Source organism: Manis pentadactyla, chromosome 3 (assembly GCF_030020395.1).
Source record: "Manis pentadactyla isolate mManPen7 chromosome 3, mManPen7.hap1, whole genome shotgun sequence".
Classification (NCBI taxonomy): domain Eukaryota; kingdom Metazoa; phylum Chordata; class Mammalia; order Pholidota; family Manidae; genus Manis; species Manis pentadactyla.
The window spans coordinates 185664694-185688650 of record NC_080021.1 but is presented as its reverse complement, the minus strand read 5'-3'; the positions used below and the strand labels follow the sequence as shown (position 1 = coordinate 185688650).

The following is a 23957-nucleotide window of genomic DNA, read 5'->3' as shown; positions in this document are numbered from 1 at the left end:
CAGCTCATTGCTCACAGTCATGTAGGCCCATTCGTTTACAATAGGGTATCCGGAAAACCTTCACAGAGAGAGGTTAAAATATAACTAGCATTCTGGCTGAATCTATAGAAAACTCCCACTGCAGCAAGCATAAAATCCTAGACCCCAAGACCCCAAGCAGCAACCTTGCCCCTCCCTGCACTTGTGGGGAGTTCCATACTTACTCTTATCCTGAATAAAGCTTGCTCTCTCTGTATCGGAATAAAAACTCTCTGTAAATCTCCTGCCTTGTCTGTTCATGAAATACATTCTTTGACTTTGTGAACAAGAACCCCGGCATCAATACTATGCCCAGAAAATACTGCCAGGTGGGGCAAAGGCTTGCTGCCAGTATCTAATACCTTCTTCTGACCTAAGGCAGGTCAATGATGGTCATGGCATTCCTTGGAGATGTTTCAATATGCACCTCAGAAACCATAGCCAAACTCCACCCCTTCAAACTAGCTGCCTTAAATCCCAATCCCAGATGTGACATCTTATAATTCACAAGGTTCATTCACAGCCTGGAACCAGATCTAAGGTTTACAGAAAACCAAGCACTAATAAACACCCAGATCCAGGCCATAACTGTGTACAGGACATCTCAGAGGGAAAAAGACAAAACCCTAAGAAATGTTAAGCATTTCTTCTGAGAAATTCACAAAAGCATCTCTTGGAATATGTTCCCACAGTGTCCAGGGCCAACTATGGTCCCCTTTAATAGAATCCAGACAGGAGTACTGCCTTTTTGAATAAGCCTACCTGCCATCTCAGAGAGACCTAGGTATTATCTTACCTAGGCTACAGGCATTCTCCAGAGGACACGTCAGCAAGCCACAAGCCCACCTTTTCCCTGACTCCACCCTCAAAAAGCCCACCAAAATACCTGGCCATAAGAAGCCTCTTAGCCTGTAAGAGACACCTTCTTTGTTCTCCTGGCCAGAACAGAGGGATCCCTCTCAGGTTTAGCAATAAACCTGCTTGGATTGTACAGTTTGCATGCCCTCTTTTCCTTTCACCCTTTCCTAGACTCCCCAGGGTAAGGCACTCCAGTGACTTTTTCCTCCCAGGCCTCAGAGTAGCACAAGTGCACGCAACAGCCTCACCTGAGTGATCCATATAGCAAGTTATCCCAGGAACCCCATGCTATCAAGGAGTTTAGGTCCCTAGAAAAGCCTGAAACCCTACAGTACTGGCTCCTTGCAACACTGGCCATCAGAAGCAGTCACTGGGTTCCCACTCAGCAGCAAAAGCTCCAGCTATGCTCAGCAACACCTTTGGCACATTGCTCAGGCCTAGGCTAGGAAGGTCATGAAAGAGACCTAAAAACCAGCAGTTTGGGGAAGTAACAGGAGACCCACTGATGACTGTCTTGGTAGTGGGTTTCAGCCTTGGGAACGTCCACTATGGATTCAGTGAGACTGAGGAATGACAAGGGAATGTTCTTGGTGTAAAAAGGTTTATTACCCAGCTTGTTCTCCCAGCGATAGGTCAAGCACTAGAATTAGTCTGTAATCCTCCTTGTCTCTGCCTCTGCCCAAAGCACTGGGCAGAACTTTTCATATACTGACTCAGTCAAAATTGAAGGGTACTTCAATTTTCCCCACATTCTCAAGCAACTATTGATAGAGCATTGTCCTCAAAAATGCATTTTACTATTGTGGATAAAGTAAAGGTTCCTCTGGCCAGGATCCTCACCTGAACCTAAACTACTTGATGATGTAACTGGCCTGCTGCTAGGCTACTGCTTCCACACCCATAGGCAATTACTTCTTATTGACTGAGTCACTATATAAAGAGCTCTGCCCAGTGCTCTGGGCAGAGGCAGAGACAAAGGAGGATTACAGACCTACAGACTGTTGAATGGAGACGTAATTCTAGTGCTTGACCTATCACAGGGAAGACAAGCTGGGTAATAAACCCTTTCACCCCAAGAATGTTCGTTCCATTGTCATTCCTGGGTCTCACTGAATCCATAGTGAACTTGCCAGGGGCTGAAGCCCACTGGCAAGACAACTATGATCTCATCAAAACTCTGTGAGAGAGGACAGTTATTCTCCCTAATTTTTTAGCACAGGAAACTGAGAAATAGGAAGTGATTGCTTAAGTTCTCTCAGATTTTAATACTGAGCAACTGCAAGGACCCAGCTCTTTCTATTTCTGGGTTAGTCCTAAATTTTATCACAGTAATAGGGATAATAAAAATGGATACAAAAGACACTGGATACTGTGAATGGGCTCTGCATATACCAGCCTGGAGACCACATTTCCTACCAACTACTCCTCAGGAAAAAAGATCCACAGGTGAGAAACACTGAAGTTTCTGTGCCATCTTCCACCTTCTGCCTTGGAAGGTGCATTAGTTTGCTAGGTAACATAATACTGCAGACCGGGTGGTCTAAGCAACAGAAATGTATTCTAGAGGCTAGAAGTCCAAGATCAAGGTGTCAGCAAGGTTAGTTCCTTTTGAGGCCTCTTTGATTTGTAAATAGCCATCTTCTTTCTGTGCCTTCACATGATCTTCCCTCCATGTGCGTCTGTGTCCTAATCTCTTTTTAGAAGGACATCAATCAGTCTGGATTAGGACCCACAATTACCTCTTCAATGTCTCTATCTCCAAATACAATCACATTCTGAGATAATGGGTGTTAGGACTTCAATATATGGGGAGGCAAAACAAAACACATATGGTTAAAATATTAATGATAACAGGAAGAAAAGAAGAAATCAGGTAGAAATCAGTTTTGGTAGCATCAAAAATTTAAAAGTCAGAGGAAGAAAGGAGATAATCCAGAACCAGAACCTGGGCACCTGGAATTTTCCTTTCCTTTATAGGGAGCCTTTGGAATGGAGTAGAAGGAACATCCCAGCTGGTAGCTTTAGAGAAAGAGAAGTAGGCCAGTCTGGGCTTTCATTCCTGCTCTGGCCTGCTGCCTAAAAGACATGGAGAAACTGAGCAGAAGGCCTATGTGAGTCCTTTCTGGGTATTTCTGCTTTGTTTGGTACAGATAGGGGTGGGGAAGGTAGAAGGTCTTAGTTTATGTAAAATGTAAATGAGTACATTTTAACCTCTTACAGATATCATTATTGTCACCCACTCAGCTTCATCTTTTGAATTTCTTTCTACCTAACATTTTAGTTTTTACTAAAACCCAAGTATTACTTGTGTTCCAAGGACTAAGCTAGATTTGTGTATTAAAGGAACAGAAAAGGAGGGAATGAGACTATCGGGCTGTAGCAAGAACTGGCAGCTGAAGAGTATGCTCTTGTTGCTGACCTACTGGGCAAGCTACTTGCATGTCCTATAAAAAAACAGCTTCTTACTGTTTCAGAGGCTCAGGTGATGGTGCCAATTTCCCCAAAGACAGGTAAGAAAAAGAGGAGAAAGAAGGGTTGCAGGTTAGGGCACAATTAATGCAGAACGTAACAAAATCAAAATAAGTCCAAAGAAATTAGATAGGAACAGGATCAGGAGAAAACATTTGCAAATCACATATTTGATAAGGATCTTCAACCCAAAATATATTAAGAATTGTTAGGAATCAACCAACAAAAAGACAAATAACCCAATTTTAAAATGGGCAGAGGATTTGAATAGACATTTCTCCAGAGAAGGTATACAAATGGTCAATAAACACAATAAAATATGATCAACATTATTAGTTACTAGGGAAATGCAAATCAAAAACACAGTGAGATACTGCTTCACACATTAGGCTAAAATAAAAAATACATAGACTAACAAATGCTGGCAAGAAGATGGAGAAACTCATACACTTTTGATGGAAATTTAAAACGGCACAACCTGTTTGCGAAACAGTAGAGCAGTTTCTCAAAAACAAAAACAAAAACAAGAGTTAACCACATGGCTCAGCAATTCTACTCCTGGGTGTATACCCAAGAAAAATGAAAACATATGTAGACACAAAAACGTGTACATGAATGTTCACAGCAGCATTATTCATATAGCTAAAAAGGTGACAACAATCCAAGTGTCCATTAACAGATGAATGGGTAAACAAAATGTGGTATATCCATACAATGTACCATTCAACCATAAAAGGAATTAAGTACTGATACATGCTACAACATGGATGAACCTTAAAATCACTGTTAGGTGAAAGAAGCCAGATAAAACAGGCCACATATTATATGACTTTATTTATATGAAATGTCCAGAATAGGCAAATCCACAGACACAGAAAGTAAACAAGTGGTTGCCAGGGACTAAAGCAGAGCTGGGAATGGGGAATGACTGATTAATGGGTATGGGGTTTCCTTTTGGAGTGATGGAAATGTTCTGGAATTAGATGATTGTGATGGCTGCACAACCTAGTGAATAAACTAAGAACACTGAATTGTACACTTTAAACTGGCAAACTTATGTTACGTGAACTATATCTCAATACACGGATATTTGTTACCCAAAAGAATGGACTCCCTTTCTTTTTTCAGTCCACTGAGGGAAAATGGGGGACGTAGGACTGGATAAGAAGGCTGGAAGAGTATACAAAGCACAGTATCACTGTCTCCATTTCACTTTAGAACAGTGACAGGAAATGGAAGCAGGCTTTGAGGAGAGGGAGGTGCCATAGTCACAGGTGGCTGGAGAGATGAAATTTGGGAATTATAAACAATGTAGTAACCCAAGGTGACCACGAGAAGTATGGGTATGAGTTCTCCTTTTTTAGAGATTTTTAGGCAGAAGAACCCTCCTCATTCCTCACCACAAAATAATTGCCCAGAATGAAAAAGGACTAGCTTCCCTACTCTTCATCCTTTTCATCCATTCTGTTAATAGTTATTTATGGAGTGCCTATTATGGTCACATTAAGACAGGTACCTTAGACTTGCGGTTACTGAAGGGGAGGGAAGAGGTGGGGGGGGTGGGGAGGGGAGGGAGGGAGAAGGGGATGGAGGGGTATTATGATTGGTACACATAGAGTTGGGGTCACGGGGAAGACAGTGAAGCACAGAGAAGACAAGTAATGACTCTGTGGCATCTTACTATTCTGATGGACAGTGACTTCAGTGGGGTATAGGGGGGACCTGATAATATGGGTGAATGTAGTAACCACAGTGTTTTTCATGTGAAACCTTCATAAGAGTGTATATCAATGATACCTTTAAAAAAAGACAAGTACCTTATCCTTCCCTCCCTTTGAAGGTAAGTGAAACTACTCCAATTTCTTATGCATTATAAAGGTGATGGCTTTAATGTCTCCTACCTCTCAATAACCCAGTCACATTTAGTAAGTGCAAGGTTGGTTTGGGGAGGATGAAAATAAAATATAGGACACAAAACAGTCTTTGAGAGAGAATGTCTTTTGTTTAGGGCATGTTGAATTTGAGATGCTGATGGTACAAGTGAGTGTATAAGTAGTTCAAAATACAGGTCTGGAATTCAGGAGAGAGATCTGGGGAAGATATACAGATAGCAGAGCAATCCACACAAAACTGGTAGTTGACATGATGAATAAGATGTCATAGAAAGAATGTAGAGTTACATTGAATGAAGATGGAGGAAAGAACTGCAGAAAGACCAACATCTAAGAACTGAGCAAAAAGAGAAATCAGAAAAGGGAGACTGGAGAGATGTCAGAGAAGAGGAGCTTCAGGGTGGTTTCTCAGATGTCAAAACAGGAAGGTATGCTCAGGAGTGTCAAATACTGCAGGGAGGTCCAATGAGATAAAGACTTGAAAGCAACCACTAGATTAGGTAGCTATGAGTTCACTGACGATCTTCACAAATGCAGTTTTAATTAAATGATAATGAAATCATCTGAGAGTTTCCTCAAGTGTATTCCTTGGAAAACGAATCCTACAGGATGCTTTTCCAAAACAGAGTTTCATAGTCAAATAAGTTTGCAATAAAGCTGTGCAATATTCCCCTTCTGAAGAGTCACAACAAGCCTAAATATATGCACGTTTCTGAGAAGTATTGTGATAAAAGCAATCTGTTGGTGTTATACTCTATTGGAACTCAATATTCCCAAAATTCTTTGACCATGGAACTCTTTATTACATGATAAAGAACCTATTAAGAGTTCTCAAAACTGGAATCCTGTTGAACACATTTTGGAAAAGAGGGTTCTAAGATTATGACGGTAGAAAAAAGTGTTAAGAACACAGGCCCTGGAATTAAATGGATCTAGGTTTGAATCCAGTTCTAACTCTTACCAGTTAGGTGATCCTGGACAAGTTTCAATCTTTCTAAACCTTAGTTTCTTAATCTGTAAAATGGGCCTCATAAGATAAGCTAAATTCATAGTGAGGAATTCTCTTGGATAAAGCACTTACAGTAATAGTAGTATTCAATAAATGTAGTTATGATGATGATAACGGCAATGACAACAACAGTAGTTGAGACTAAAAGAAAAACTGTGATGTAGGTACTGAAGTTTTCAATAAATGAATAGGGAATTATGGAAAAGTTGGGATCTAATAGCAACAAGGAAGGGGGTGTAAGAACAGGTTAAGCCAGGATCTAGTAATGGCCTGAAAGTAACAGAGGGACCCTGAGAAAACCAAGCCTCACTCGTGACCCAGTAATACATGGGGCATAAAAGGTACAGTCTCCCCCCAAAAGGGACTTTAGTGAACAGCCAGGTTTCAATGAGTAGAGAATGTATTGGTTCTGGTCTCAGATATCAAGTTAGGACTCCACAGTTTACCAAAGGGTAGAAGGGGCCTGTTGGGAATTAGGGCCCTTATCCAAGAGAGGTCTCACTGGTTTGTGAAGCAATAGTTGAGCCTGTTCTTACTACGATGTTTGAAGAGATATACTAAAATCTGTGGTTAAGAGAGGTCTGTATGGGCGAATGTAGTAAACCACACTGTTTTTTCATGTGAAACCTTCATAAGCATGTATATTAATAATATTTTAATTTTAAAAAAAAAGAGAGGTCTGAAAGTATTTAGACTTACTACAGGATTTGCATTCCAACAGTGTGGTAGCAGCAAAATATTAGAAACAACTTAAAGGTCCATTAACAGAGGACAGAGTATATAAATTATAATAGATTTACAAAAAGAAATACTGTGCAGCTATTAAAAACAAATGCAGTAGCTTTATTTACTAATAAGGAAAAATCTCCAAGATGTAGAGTGAATGAAAAAAGGTAAAGGACAATGCATGTAATATACACATGTGTGTGTGTGCATGCACTCATGCTTGTAAAGGTTATCTCTGCATTCACAAGATACAGGTAAAAGGAGATGGAGAGACGGGGGACTAGAGGCCTGAAAGTCTAAAGCAGGAAGGGAAGTTGGCAATATACCTATCCTTTTTTGTATAATTTTACATTTTTACACTTACTACTTATTCAAAGCAGTTTTTTTTTTTAAGTGTTAGAGCATCAATGGTTAGAGAGAGGGCTGACATTTTGTGAGAAAAAGGAAGGATAGCTGGTGATCTCCATGAGGGAAAAAAGTTGAGGTAATATAAGTTAAGATAAGCAGCCATAATCAGAGCAAAATCCTGGAGTTTAATATTATAGAAATGGTGCTTTCCTGACGCAACTAAGTCTAAAATCTGGAGTCCTCCAGGCTCCTTCCTTTGATACTCATTTTTCCCTCCAAGGGAATTGCTTTTTCAAGGTTTCAACAATAATACAAAAGGGAAGTATCTTTGCTTGGAGGAGAGTCACAAGAACAGAACTTTGCAGGAAAGAGCCAATTCATTCCCTGTCTTAATGATTTTCCCTAAGAAAATGTTGATCTCTTGGGCTGACCAACTAGAATCTTGGATCTCCTGGGATTGCTCCATTTAAACATGGATCTCCAACCTATTTGTTCAGTTCTATTTCTGCTTATTAAGTCTCTCCTTCCTCAGCTTTCTTTAGCCATCTAAGAGCTTCTGTAAAGGCTTCCTCACAGCTTACCTCCATGCCTTCTCCTTCACTGTCCCTTCCACCTGGAACACCCACCCACCTGCTGCCACCACAGTCTCTGTTTCTAGAGCTAAAAGTCTCACCTCCTCCCCCAGATTTTTCTGTAGCTAAGCCAAATAAGGTACAGAATCATATCCATTCCACCCACACTACCACCATTACTGCCTCATCAGCATTAGTAATGTCATCAAAAACTTATTAAGCACAGACAACCAGGTACTCATCCAGCCCAGATACAGAGATGACCTATATATGACCTCTGCCCTCAAGTTGCTAACAATCTTATAGAAATGACATAAGAGTAGTTGGGTTCCTGTGGTAGTACATCAAAGTCTATTGAATCCAGTATAGCTAAAGAAGTATAAATGACCTATAAACTTACTGGAAATATTCAAATTACAACTATTGAAAGAAATGCAGATTAAAACAATGGGATACCATTCTTCTGCCAAATTGGCAAAAATGTTCTAAAATGATAATCCTTAATGTTGGTGTAGCACATTCAAATACTGAAAGTACAATTTGGAAAAACTTTTCTTTGAAAACACATGTACAAGTTTATCAGAAGCCTTTAAAAGTTACATACTCTAAATCAGTAATTAATTTTAATCTGCTTTGACAAAGCTAGGAAATAATCAGAAACAACAATACATTTAAACATCATGATGCTCATTATAGCATTATTTATAATAAAGAAATAAGAGGAACTGTTATAGAATATCTACATGATGGAATATTATTAATCTATTAATCATTAAATCATGTTTTCAAAAAATTCAATAACCCAGAATAAAGCTCACATAAACAATTTTCTCTAAGTGAGAAAATTTAGTCCACATATAGTATGGTCCAAATTCAGTAATTTTATATTCATGTATATGAGAATTATATAAGAAAACATAGCTAATATTAATAGTTAATATTTTGCTGTTAATGGCTTAAGTGCCTTGGAGAAAAATAGAATTAGTAAGAGAATTATAAAGAAGTACGTGGAGACTTCTGTGGAAATGCTGATGGGCTTTTTGTCTAGCTAAGCATCTGAAAAGATTGGCTAAACACTCTGCCAGGTTCTATATGGGGCTCTAGAACACCAGCAATAAAATCATAACCCTGGTATCCAAGGATCTCACAAGTATACCAAAAAGTAGGACAAAAAATAGTAAACAAATAGCTCCATTATATCATGGTAATGCATATCTAGAGAAAGTATGTACAGAGTCTGGAAGCTTTACCCAAAAACATGACACCTGACTGGGTTTTAAAAAATGTGAATAAAAATTTAGCTTGGTGGAGAAATAAAGTATTCCATGCATGGGAAACAAGTGCAAATTTCTCTGAGATTTTGAAAAATAAATAATTCTCTGTTGGAAGTGCTGACTAAACAGAGTAGCAGAAAGGTTAGGACTGGAAAGGCATATATAGTGTCTATATCAGTGCTCTTCAAATTCTTTTTGAATTTGATCTGGTCTTTTATTCACGTGTCATGGATTGATATTTTTGGTCTATACCCTTGTTCAATGAGGAAGGTCATTATCTTGCACTTGATGTCATTTCAATCCAAACTGCCTCTGAATGCTAACTTTCAATTTCAACACTTCATGAAAGACTAAAAATGAGTTCCCAGACTGGTGCGGTCCAAGAGCCACACTGTAAGTCACACTAAGCTAGATCATAGAGGTTTTATTTTATGATGCAGGCAAATTTTATTTTACTATGAAGTGCATTTTTTTCTTATTTGTTAGATAATCTACAGCCCTATGAGATAGGTACCACATTTTCCTCATTTTCTGGATTAGGAAAATATGGCTCATTAAGGTTAAAAAACTTTCTAACAATAATACACTGAAAAAAATATTGGCAACTTATATCACAGGCAAGAGTTAATAAAATAAAGTAAAAAGCTCCTTGGAATCAAAACCTCAATAGAAAAAATGGGCAAAGAATATCAACAGACTGTTCACAAATACGCAAATACTAATAGACCTTACTTACATGGAAACATGCTTAACTTTATAGGTAAGATATGCAAATTTAAACTCTACTGAGACACCATTGCCTAGCAGACTAGTGAAAATCCAAAAGCTTGACAAGTCACTGGATTGGTGGGTTTTGAACGGAAAAAAAAAAAAGCACCCTCATGACATTACCAGTAAGAGTATAAATTGGTATAATCTCTGTCTTTGGGATAGTTATTAACGCTGTTCACAAATATCCTTCTCTATTTCTTTTCAAGGCATACATACAGTACAGCCCACTTCAAGTTACCTATGGTTATATGATTTGCTTCAGGCAGGAAATTGTGAGCAAAAACGATACTGTATCTTCTGAGTAGAAATTTTAAGAGCCAAAATGCAATTTGCTATGCTCTCTTTCATTTGTTAATCTTTTCTTTCCCTCTACACCAAGACAGGCAATGTTCTAGATGCTGGGTTGCTCCATCAGCCTAGATTTCAAAGAAGACAACTTAAAGCAGAACTCCTTGACACGTAGGGTGACAAGCAGCATGCACAAAATTAACTTCCCTTGTTTTAAGCCACTGACAAATGGAGAGCAATTTGACAATGTTTATCAGAACTACAAATGCTTCTCTCTTCAGATATACTTGCGCACAAGCAAAACAACATATATAAAGCTCACTCACTTGCAACATAGTTTGTTATAGCAAATGACCAAATAAACATCAACAGAAGACTAAATACTTGTAGTACATTCATACAGTGGAATATTATGCAGCTGTTAAGAAGAAAGAAAAATTATCTTAGCACTAATATGGAAGAGTCTCCAAGTGAAAAAGATGTTCACAGGGTGCATAATTTACCATTTTTTAATTAAAAAAAACAGGTGGGGAGGGGGAGGAGCCAAGATGGCAGTGTGAGTAGAGCAGCGGAAATCTCCTCCTAAAATCATTTTATTTTTGAAAATACAACAAATACAACTATCCCTAAAAAAGAGACCAGAAGATACAGGACAACAGCCAGGCTACATCTATACCTGCAAGAACCCAGCGCCTCATGAAGGGGGTAAGATACAAGCTGCCGGCCTGGTGGGACCCGAGCGCCCCTCACCCCAGCTCCCAGCAGGAGGAGAGGGGTCGGAGCAGGGAGGGAGAGGAATCCCAGGACTGCTAAATACCCAGCCCTAGCCATCCGCACTGGGAGCGCAGACACACAGTGCGTGGTGTGCTGGATACTAGGGAAATGGAACAGTAAAACTGCAAGCGGGTCCCCGCAGCCGGTGCCCCTGGGATAAAGAAAAGCGAGTGCTTTTTGAAATTCTTAAAAGGACAGGGACCCCACAGCTGGACGGAAGCGTCCCGGGACACTCAGCCCAGCAGCTGGGAATTCCAGGGAACTCCGGCACCCTAACCCCCTGGGCGGCGCCCAGCTCTGAGGCCCCTCACAGCGATAAACAGCCTCCCGCCTGTTCCCCCTCCAACTCAGCTCCACCATAGCGGAGTAGCACCCTGAGAGCGGCTGCCCACAGCAACCGCGTAGCTTACTCCACAGAGGCCGGGCAAGAATCAGAGACCCGGTCCGCGTGCAGCTGCCCAGCACAAGCCACTAGGGGTCGCCATTCTCCCAGGAAAGGAAGGCCACAAACTAGCAAGAAGGGATGTTCTCCCAGCCGACACACACGCCAGCTCCCCACAACTACCTATATCGCCATGAAAAGGCAGAGGAATTTGATCCAGACCAAAATCACAGAGACAACCCCTGAGAAGGAGCTTGGAGAGATAGACCTAACCAATCTCCCTGAAAACGAATTCAAAATAAAGGTCATAAACATGCTGATGGAGCTGCAGAGAAAAGTGCAAGAGCTAACGGACAAAGTAGGGAGGGAGACTACAGAAATAAAACAATCTACAGGAATGAAACAATATTAAGAGAACTGTGTGACCAATCCAAAAGGAACAATATCCGCATTATAGGGGTACCAGAAGAAGAGAGAGAAAAAGGGATAGAAAGTGTATTGAAGAAATAATTGCTGAAAACTTCCCCAAACTGGGGCTCAGACCACAGAAGTACACAGAACTCCCAATAGAAGGGACCCAAGGAGGACAACACCAAGACACAAAATAATTAAAATGGCAAAGATCAAGGACAAGGAAAGAGTTTTAAAGGCAGCTAGAGAGAGGAAAAGGGTCACCTACAAAGGAAAACCCATCAGACTATCATCAGACTTCTCAACAGAAACCTTACAGGCCAGAAGAGAATGGCATGATATATTTAATGCAATGAAACAGAAGGGCCTTGAACAAAGAACACTATATCCAGCATGATTATCATTTAAATATGAAGGAGGGATTAAACAGTTTCCAGACAAGCAAAAGTTGAGGGAATTTGCCTCCCACAAACCACATCTACAGGGTATTTTAGAGGGAATGCTCTAGATGGGAGCACTTCTAAGGCTAAATAGATGTCACCAGAGAAAATTAAAAAACAGGTGGGGAGATTAGAATTCTATTCATATTTCCTTACATTTCCATAAAGAAATTCTAGAATAATAAGAAACTAACAAAGATCATCTTTGGGCAGAGTATTACAGGTGACTATGTAGAAATTATAATTATTTTTTTTAAAACCTTGGTGCTTTACTCTTTCATAATCTCAATCTTTCAACCAATCTCAGCTTAAGTATAAATAATGTACTTCTGCCTCTAAACTGTCATCAAATCCTTCTTTAAACTCTAGCTTATCTTTTTCCTTGGGGCCACATGTAATGAGCAGTTACAGTACCTGTGCTAAGAATATATTTATTATTGTTCTCTTATTCAATTAAATAGCAGTGGCTCTTAATTACTTTAAATAAATCATATTTTCCTCTAGATGATGTCAAGTTTGGCAACTATTCTTAGCAATTCTTTTGGGAGATTCTGGATTGCCTCTTAAAAAGAAAAAATCATGACAACCTGCTCCAAAATATTCTTGATTTTCTCATTCAGAACTTTTAACTAGATAAGGATGTACAATCTCACCCCTCTTATTCAACATAGTACTGGAAATTGTAGCTACAAAAATCAATCAAGAAAAAGAAAAGGTATCTAAATTGGTAAGGATGAAGTAAAACAGTCACCAATTGCAGATGACATTATACTATATATAGAAAACCCTGAAGACTCCACCCAAAAACTGTTAGAACAAATGAATTCAGTAAAGTTGCAGGATACAAAATCAATATACAGAAATCTTGCATTTTTATATACTCAAAATGAACTAGAAAAGAAATTAGGAAAACTAGCAGAAAAAGAAATTAAGACAAGAAATAATTTACAATTGTACCAAAAATATAATAACTAGGAATAAATTTAACCAAGGAAGTGAAAGACCTATACTCTGAAAACTGTAAGATACTGATAAAAGAAACTAAACACAACACAAATAAATGGAAAGACATACCACACTTATGGAGTAGAATAATTAATATTGTTCAAATGGTCTTACTACCCAAAGTAGTCTACAGATTCAGTTCAATCCTTATCAAAAGACCAACTGCATTTTTTTTCTTACAGAACTAGCACAAATAATCCTAAAATTTGTATGGAACCACAGAAGACCCCAAATAGCCAAAACAATCTTAGAAAGAGGAACAAAGCTGGGGGTATCACACTCCATGATTTCAAACTATACTTCAAACTACAGTAATCAAAACAATATGGTACTGACACAAAAACAGACACATAGATCAATGGAAAAGAATAAACAGCTCAGAAATAAACTCATGTTTATATGGCTAATTAATCTACAGAAAGGCAGAAATTTAAAATGGATAGTCTCTTCAGGAAGTAGTGTTGGGAATACTAGACAGCTACATGCAAAAGAATGAAGCTGGGCCACTTTCTCATACCAAACACAAAAATAAACTCAAAGGAGTAAAGACCTAAATGTAAGAACTGAAACCATAAAACTCTTAAAGCAAAACAAAGGCAGTAAACTTTGGGACATCAGCTTTAGCTATTTTTTTCTGGATATATCTCCTCAGGCAATGGAAACAAAAGCAAAAATAAACAAGTGGGACAATATCAAACTAAAAAGTTTTTACATAGCAAAGGAAACCGTTAACAAAATGAAAAGGCAGCCTACTGAATAGGAGAGGATATTTGCAAATGATATATCCAATAAGGGGTCAATATCCAAAATATATAAAGAATTCATACAATACCACACCAAAAAAAACCAAAAGCAAAAACAAATAATCCAATGAAAAACATGGGCAGAGGACCTACACATATATTTTTCCAAAGAAAACATACAGATGGCCAACAGACACATGAAAAGATGCTCAACATCACTAATCAGCAGGGAAATGCAAATCAAAACGGCAATGAGGTATCCTCTCATACCAGTCATAATGGCTAGTATCAAAAAGACAAGAATAAGTGTTGATGAGGATGTGGAGAAAAGGGAACTCTTGTGGACTACTGGTGGGAATATAAACTGGTACAGCCACTATGAACACAGTATGGAGGTTCCTCAAAAAATTAAAACTAGAACTACCATGTTATCCAGTAATGCCACTTCTGGGAATTTACCCACAGAAAACAAAAACACCTAATGGAAAAGATACATGCCCACCTATGTTTATTACAGCATTATTACAATAGCTAAGATATGGAAGAAACCTAAGTGTCCATCGATTGATGAATAAAGATGTGGTATATAAATATTCACAATGGAATACTACCCAGTCATAAAAAAGAACAAAATCTTGCCATTTGCAACAACATGGATGGACATTGAGGGCATTATGCTAAGTGAAATAAGTTAAAGAAAGACAAATACCATATGATCTCATGTGGAACCAGAAAGCAAAAACTGAACCAATAAACAAACAAAACTCAGAAACAGACTCATAATACAGGGAACAAACTGGTGTTTTGCCACAGGGGAAGGAGTTGGGAGTTAGGCAAAATAGGTAATAGGGATTAAGAGGTATAAGCTTCCAGTTATACAATAATAAGTCATAGAGATGAAAGGTACAGCATGGGGAATATAGTCAGTAATATTGTAATAACTTGGTATGGTGACAGATGGTGACTATACTTATCATAGTGAGCATTTTATAATGCATATAAATGTGGAATCACTGTGTTATACCCCTAGAACTATGATAACATTTTATCAACTATACTTCAATTAAAAAAGAACTTTTATGTGGAGGTTATTTACTCACTTTTATAGTAAGAATTACAAGGCCTTTACTTTTGAAAAATAAGAAATTAAAAAATTAATAAGTATTATGACAGACTCCATAAATATTCACTTTAAATGTTTATCTCATGTCAGTCTAGATCAACAAACTCCCAATGTTTATAATTAGGCAGCTATCCATACAAATTTTTTTAGGACACAACTCTCTCTATATGTATATTTATTCATTTAAAAATTATAGACATGTAATTGTATTAACACATTCATTACATTATAAAAAATAAAATGTAAAAAGCATATGAAACATTTATGATTAATGACACAAAATATTTTCAGTGAAAGCAATGTGATTAATATGTCTCATTTTTTAAATCTGCTTAATATTTTGTTATAGATGATTTGAAGGTCTGATTCCACATTCAATTATTTCAATACTTAGTTTTCATAGCTGTCAATATCTGGAAAAGACACTGATACATCAGTCAAATGAAAGATATACAATTGGTTCCTACATACCAATTATTCAAAAATTTTATTAAAATCTGGCTAATAAGTTTTCATCTTTAATGTCTTATAAAATAGACATATTTTAATATTTTAAACAAGTTCAAACTTCATTGAAGATTTCCATTAGAAAAAATTTTAATATATTCACAGTCTCTTTCCAAGATTTTAGAAGCATTTAGGAGTTTTTATAGGTAATACTCATTGTTTCTGATAAGAACACATGCGCACACATAAAAGGAAGCATTTTCAAACATCAGTATTCATAATGTTTCCTCCAAAGCAGCGACCTTTTCAATCATTATTAAAACATTATCTTCTCCCCAAAGGGTCAAATTAACAGTGCTTGTATGAAGCTAGGACAATCTGATCATCAAAATACATGACAGTAATAGATTATAACTCATGTAATAAGTTAGGAACACATGAGTCCTTACTGATATAAATAAAATGACAGGAGAAAGAAAGTTTGCATTTGGCAACCTCCATTAGCAGTGACAGATTCACAGAGGAGTTATCAATGGATACTTAGCTAGTAGGTGGAGATTTGATGAGGAACAAGATATTGGCATAGTATGAGAATATTACACACAAAACACTTATCAATTACAAAAGGAAAACTGATGCCTTAACAGTGGAGAAATCTGGCCAGTGCGAACTTGACTCCATGATTAAGGTTAACATTACAAGGGGTAGGACAGGTTGACATCATGCAAATTCCGATGCTATTCACTAAAAAGAACCCAATATCACTTTTGTGTAATCCCTGCCAAGAAAGCATAGTCTGAGTCTGGACCTAAGGAACACTGAATGGACCCAAAATGCAGAACTGCTACAAAATGAAAGCCCTGTAATATCTGCTGAAGATGAGAAAGACTGAGGAACTGTTGCAGATTAAAGGAGAATACAGAGACAGGATTACTAACTGCCACATGTCAGCCTGGATTGTATCTTGGACCAGAAAAGAAAAAAGACATTGTTTGGATGGTTGGCAAAATTTACATGGGGTCTTCATAGTGCTGTGCTGTCAATGTTGATTTCCTTATTTGGATGGTTATATTTTGGTTATATAGGAGAATAGCCTTGTCTTTTCAGGAAATACAAACAGGAGTATTTAGAAGTGACAGAACTTGTCTCCAGCTTTCTCTCAAATGGTTCAGGAAAAGATCAATCACAATGGAGGGTACTTAGCAAATGTGGTAAAATGTCAACAGCTGGGACATGTTGGTGAGGCAGTCATCGAAGTTTCTTATACTACTGTTTTGGAAACTTTTCCCTAAATTTGAAATTACTACAGAATTAATTATTTTTAAATATGTTTATACATGTAAGCATGCTTGCATTTTTAATATCTGTCAACTATTATTCTACTCATAGCCACTTATCATCTTTTAAAAATTTCTTTTCAGCCTGAAGACTAATTGTCTACTGACACACAGATAAGGCCACTTCATACTTAATAACACTGAAAACAAAAAATATTTCTATTTTTACTTTTTTATATTGTTTCAAATCCTCATACCTTACCTCTCAAGACCACCAGTCTCCCTTGGGAGACAGAGCATCCTTAGCACAAAATTTTGTTCCTGCAAACCCTTCCTAGTCCACTAAGTATTTTGTCGATGCTTTGGGGCTTAAATTAAGGAAGCCCATAGAAATTTCTGAACACTGTGTAGAATTTCTGGCCCTGTACAGGTCAGCCAGTGGTATCTGAACTGGCTGGATAAGAGAGACAACTGGCCCTAGGAGGCCTTGAAATAGCCTCCAGTCCTAAACTTAAAATAAAATGGCCTCAAGGCAATAATAGTACTAAAAATAGCATTTAACTTTACTTTCAGGCTCTCAACCCAGCAGGTCTATTTGACTTCCATTAATCAGCATAGAAAGAAGCCACCTCCTATCTCTTAAGGTTCTAGCTCACTTGTCACGCATTTCCAGAATTTAAGAAGATGACTAATCACTAAATGCTCTTTCAGCATCATTTGTCTCCCAGTGTCAAAGGAGAAATTGTCCCAACTAGTACTAGAACAACAGAATTCCTACCTCCTGCAGCTGGAGTCGAACCTTGGTTACTGCTCGGATCCAGTGTGCTCTGGCTTGGGTAAATGGTGAAGATGCATTCTCCTCGGAAAAACTTGTAACAAAGAAAAGAATGTTCCTTAAAAATAGTCCAGTCCACAGGGTGACAGTGCTCAAGGCAAAACTGCCAAATATCTAAAATAAAATGGTTTGTATTCATGTCTATACTTATTTTAGTGATTCAGGCCACTGAAACAGCATAGCCCTGACGTCCAATGTGAAAAATATTACTCTCTAAAATGACAAGTCCTTTTAGCTTTTCATCTGCTCCTTCCTTTCCTTCCCCCATTTTCACTCACCCAATGGGACAGTCATTGGGACAGTCAGGGATTGGGATACTAGAAGCAATGGCAAGGGCCCTGAGTCAATGCCTGGCATTAAAACTTATGCAGAGAGGTGTGCAGTAATCCTCATACCTTACCTCTCAAGACCACCAGTCTCCCTTGGGAGACAGAGCATCCTTAGCACAAAATTTTGTTCCTGCAAACCCTTCCTAGTCCACTAAGTATTTTGGAAGGCTTACCAATTGCTAGAATGCATCAAAGGTGCCAAGGTTGTGTTCCTTGAGCTACGTAAGCAACACCCTCAGTGAAATGAACAATAAATATAACAAAGTAGTTTTGAGACAGAAACATTATCCTATATTACGAGTCATCATCCAAGTTCTTAACTTTGGAATAGTTCTAATTTCTCAGTGATGATGCTTCTCCTCTCCCCGACTGGGATCTACTGCCAAGGCAGTGAGCAAGCATCAACCATCTAGACACATAAAATAAATGCTAGGCTCTGATGCCATCTAACTGGGTGGATTGTTTTAAAACATTTGTGGGCACTTCTGGGCAAGGTAGAACTAGATTTCACTTGCACAGCTAGGATCTGAGAGGACACAGCCAGAAGAGAAGGACAAATACTTGTGCTGGGCACATCTGCTGCTCTACTAAGAACTCTACCCAGACAATGGTATCTGCCAAGTGTAAGGTCTACAAGGAACCTTTCAGTGAGTTGTCAACCCAGTAAAAAAGCTAGTCCACAGCTCAGTCTCCTGGATGTCTTGTCTACTAGATTAGCCACCTTAGATGACTAAAATCAGTAACAAGTAAAAGAGAAAATAAGTTTGCATTTTCAGTGGTGGAGTAGACACACCAACCATTCTGTTACCATGTAACTAAGCACTCACTGCTCTGACTTTTGGTGAGAGGCTTTACTAGACCTCAAAATTTAATACTCTAAGCCACACCTAGCTTTTATCACTCTACACCAATGGTTTTCAACTGGGGGCAGTTTTGCCTCCCAGGAGAAATCTGGCACCATCTAAAGATAATTTGGGTTGTCTCAACTGAGGGTTGCTACTGGCATCTAGTGTGCAGAGGTCAGGGATGCTACTAAGCATCCTACAACACAGACAATAGCTCCCCACAGCAAAGAGTTATCCGGCCCAAAATGTCAACAATGCTAAGACTTGAAAAACCATGCTCTGCCCTAACCTATCAGCAACTCTGCCGACCAATTTAGTTCAGTAATAACAACACTCAAGCTCTGTACTAAGCTTCATTGTAAGACTGTTAAAAAGGACAAGTTTTAAGTTTTTCTTCTTATTGGTACCAACTGCAAGGCACACTGCTAGGCCCTGGGGAAGGTGGGTTAAATCTGGCTTCTAAATCAATTCTTTCTTAACTCTCAGGCAGGAAAACAATAATAACAACAACAACAACAAAAATGTTTACAAAAGAAATTGAAATATTAATAGATGTGAAGCCTATTTCATTCAAAGCAGTTCCTTTGAATGAAATAACCTGCAGGGCTCAGGTGAGTTCCAGACTCAGAGGCTGCTCTATGTGTGGTCAACTAGAAAGCCAAAAATTGCAGACTCAAGAAGGCCTGGCACACTGCAGCTAACTACAAAGAACCCAAGTGTTCTTCAGAGATCCTCAAAATACTGTGGGAATTACACCATAAATCAAAGGAAGCAGTGAAGAGCCAAAGTATCCTGATCACCACCATAGCCAGCTATCAGGAAACAAATGAAAAGCACTTATATTCAGCAAAAGAACAAGGGTGGTACTGAGGAAACCATGTGAGTTCTTCAAGGTAGACATCACCTACCTTTCCTGGGGGCCTACGACGTGGTCTCTGTGTAGCACCAGATCTGGGGGAGGGTGGCTTGTGGCACCTTCCTTCCTCTCTTTGGGTTCATAGGCTCTCCCCGTCTCTTCTTCACCTGCCACCTCCAAGGCTTTCTCTTGTTCTCCAAAACCCACCTGGCCATCTTTAGAGAAGCTGCCAGAGCTGTGGCCGGAATGAATCGAGCCCCTCTCCCGATGGTCATCATCTTGTTCGTGACACTGGCCTACTTCACTCAGCTGAGAGCTTCCTTGACTCACATTACAGGAGGAGCCATACCTACTACTGCTGGTGGGACTGCAAAAATGAGAGGAAGACAGATGAGTAAATAAGTGCAAACTAGGGACAAAGGCAAAAGTAATGGATAAATCTAAGAAATAAGGGTTGTATCAGCAGCAAGAATCACAAATAGGAGGTTCGTGAGAAGAGAGGACCAATGATAATCTAGAAGAGCTAGTGATCTACTCAGCAGAATCACAACAGGAAAAACACAACATGCCGGGTTCTCCAAAAACATTTAGCCTCAACCCTGCAATTGACTTTGGAGACTATCTTCATGTGATATTTGTAAGCAGGATTAAGAATTATTAAAAGAGCCTGTTGTTTATACCTAAAATTCTTTACTTAGACTTTTAAAGAAACTTGTCCAGTGGCCATTATTAGTTTTCTATTCCACATCATAAATGGATGGATGAACTCTACTCCCCTTTTCTGCTATTTATTAAATCGAGATCACTACTTCTTCCTCTGCAATTGTAAACGTGAATGCCTACTCCTTAGAAAGGGCACAGGAGATGTTCCTTCAATTATCTCTCAGCCATTTGCATGATAAGATAATGGAAGCCACTGGGAGTTGGGAGGCTAACACCAAGAAATTCCTTAGGGGAATGGTCTCATCAACATGAATATTACGGTGCTACCGCTGGCAGCGTAGGGATGCCCCAAAGATGAACTTATCCATATGTAACTGAGTTGCTCTTAGAACAACCCAGTTTTGGATAAAGTGGACTAAGTCCAACTTCAGTATCTGGGTCAGGGCTGTATTAATGCATTACTATACCTGAAGAGAGGTCAGCCCAACCCTCTCAGTCAGCTGAATTCCCATACCCAGAAAATAAATTTCTTCTTCTGAGAGATAGCACCTTCTGAGAGGTAGCAGAGAAAGTGGCAATAAATTGTGACCATAAAGTGTCCAGAATTACTCCCTTGAGCCATATACTGAGTTTAAAGGATTCAGTCCTATTTAAGATAAAGGGACTTGGTGATGATCTACAAGCTCTATCCCAACCCATTTGGACAGTTTCATCCCGAGTCAAGAGCCCTCCTTTTACTTTTGATATCCTGCTGGAAAGCCTCCATGTAAAAGGACAAGGAATTTCCTTGCTATGGAGTCTTTATTTTAAATGGAGTCTTGCTATTAAAGATAAGTCTTTATTAAAGGGCTTACACACACACACACACAAACATACACACAAAATCTCTAAAGCCCCTAACAGCCATTTGGACAGGTTTTGGCCAGATATCAAGGCAACATTCTTAAACTGCACTGTACAGTGCTTCCTCTTAGGGGAAATAATAGTATCCTTTGCAGATAGACCCTGCACAATGCTCCAAATTAAAGAACTACAGCAAACGATAGCCCTGAACTTCTTTGAGACTTTACTCCAAGCACTTATCAAACACCAGTCTCAATGGTAGTAAAAGGCAGAGACTGGAAGAAGCTATGCAAATCCATGTGGAATAGAATATAGAGTATAAATTATCCCAAGCCTTTGCACTTTGTATTTTACTTAATACCCTCACAGCCAGTGGAGAAAGCATCTTAGAAGACTTGGAAAAGCAAAGCAAAATAGGTCTCTCCATGACTATGACAGATCTAAGTGCCAAAAGCCTAAGGAAGCATCCTAGCCTATCATGTGGTTGTAATTAACATATGCCATTCAACTATGTGCTGCCTCTTCCCGCCCTCAGTTCTCCATTCCACATTATACAAGGCAGAGCAAAGCAGAATGACAAAATCTCAGGGCCTTAGCCTTTCCTTTAAACAGGAACTTCCTGTTCTAATAAATGAATTACATTTGGCACTAGAGAGAAAGGAGAGGGTGAAAAGACTCACACATTATTTCTTGTTACTTAACCCCTAATTAACATGAAGCACTGGTGCTAGGAAAGACACAGGAAGGATAAAAAGCAGACTATGCTTAATCTACCACTAAGTCATTGCATCATAAATGGTCAATTTCTTAAAGTCATTTATGATGCTTTAGTTAAGAACAGGCCTTTTGCTGGTCTTCGTGGCATGCAAAGTAACTGGCTGCTGTGTGTTTGAAGCAGAGTCAGTGCTAGTAGGCACTGCCTCCTCTTGTGTTTCTGGCTGGTGAATTAGCTCAGCGGCAGTGCAGTGCTCTTCCTCAAAAGTCTCTGAAGGACAGGCAGGGTCAGAACCATTGTCTTTGGTACCCCAGTGCCCTCCAGATGTTGGGATGCCCTGCTGGTTTTCCACTTCCCCAGGCCCTAAAAGGCCATGAGCACATGTACTTGTCCTGGTCTCTAGCTGCTCAGAGGTCCCAGAGGGCTGAGTAGAGACCTTAGCTGGCTCAGCGCTGGCCCCACACATTTGAGAAGACTCCAAAGCATTATCAGCCTCACTGGAGTTAAAGTCCTTATCACTGCTAATAACCAAAACTGGAGAGAAGGCTTCCGCAGGCATTTGTTCAGGGTCCCCTTTATTCTCTTTTGGTGATGGGAATGAAAATTTCAGCTTCTTTCCAAGCCTTAGTTTTGGATCACTTGCTACTTCTCTCCCTCTCCCCTGAGTACTTCCCTCAAATAGAGTTGACAACTTCTTAAAACTGGACAGTAAACCAGTCTCTGCTGCTCTGTTTCCAGAGGAGAAAGGTGGGGAAAAGAAAGAGCTCAATGGTTTCCCACAGTCAGTAGCAGACAATGGGAAACAGAGCTTTGGCCAATTGGTCATGTTTGGGATTTCAAAATGAGGTCGTGGCTGCTCTGTTTCCTGGTGGACTGCAGGTGGATCTTTCTTGGCATCAAGTGTCCCATAACTTTCTTTGGCACAAAGCACAAGTTCCTTCAGCAGAGGGTGAGAAAAGTGCCCCTGGGTTCCCAGTGTGGCACTCTTGTCAACACTTGCCTCACTGAACAGTGTAGTATTGATTCCTAATGAATTGGCTGCCTGCAGCTCCAAGAAGTCTTGGTTTGTGGAGTCAGATTGCATAACTGGCTTTGGCTCAAGAGGAAGAGGTGGATGAATTAGAGGAGGAAGCTCACTGCAAATCCAGGTAGGATCTGGATGCAACTGTGCTGGCCATGAAATATGCTCTGCTTCCAAGGATGCCTCTGTATCTGTGCCCTGCAACATCCCCATGTCCCCTTCATTGCTCAGAGACAATACCCCTTGCCCAGCTTCATCCCCTGAAACAGAAGAGGCAGCCCCAACTATTTCAGGATCTTGGGGTTCTGGAATATTGTCAGGAATATTATTTTCTATTTCAGCTATTAGTTTAGGATCATCTGTCAAGATCTCCAATTCTGATTTTGCACTAACCACAGTCATTCCATGGTCAGTAAGAGTAGATTCTGAATTGTGTTCGACAGAGGCAGCTTCTCTCCACAAATTTTCTGTAGGTACTGTTTCTCCAGCATCTTTGAAACTACCATTTTGAAGCCATGTAGCAGTTGGGATAGGTGATTCTTGTTTGTATTTCTCTGGTTTGGAACTTCTGAAAATTCCAAATACTTCACCTTTGAGGGGCTGAGATGATGCACCAGAAGAAACAGAGAAAGGGGAGTTTTTCTTTGGAGGATTAGGAGAGGAGAAAAGTCCAGAGAAAGTTTTGGGAGGTTCAATTAAGCACCCAGAGAAAGATTTCACTTTGGTCACAAACCCTGAAAGTATTTCTACCGAGGAGCCCAACACTGATTTGTCTTCCCCTTTATCTGCATCTGGGTTCCGGAGGCGCTCTGCACACCCTGGCTCCACAGAGGAAGAGGTTTGCTCCAGGATGTGTGTTAAGACCTCATCAGGGACCTTTTCTAATGGCAAGTTCAATGGGTCACTGGTAGATTTTTCATTTTGGTGGTGGTTAGTACAAGTGTCTAAATTGTTGAGGTCTTCAATCAAATGGCTATCATGTGAAAAAGACTCAGCCAGTGAGCCACTGGGGATGGTTTCCTG

General features: G+C 39.4%; 1 protein-coding gene across 7 annotated transcripts in view; it reads right to left on the bottom strand.

The window, feature by feature from the left end:
- The window catches only part of UNC13B (unc-13 homolog B), a 302361-nt gene that overhangs the window by 83788 nt on the left and 194616 nt on the right, over positions 1–23957 (bottom strand). For 6 of the 7 annotated variants that reach the window (XM_057498809.1, XM_057498808.1, XM_057498810.1 and 3 more), the window contains 2 exons: positions 19745–20059; positions 17606–17696 (listed from right to left, as the gene is read on the bottom strand). In XM_057498809.1, coding sequence (XP_057354792.1) covers positions 17606–17696; positions 19745–20059 — 406 coding nt within the window. Of the gene's footprint in view, positions 1–17605; positions 17697–19744; positions 20060–23957 lie in introns of those variants that run through there. The other variant, XM_057498813.1, reaches the window with a different exon arrangement.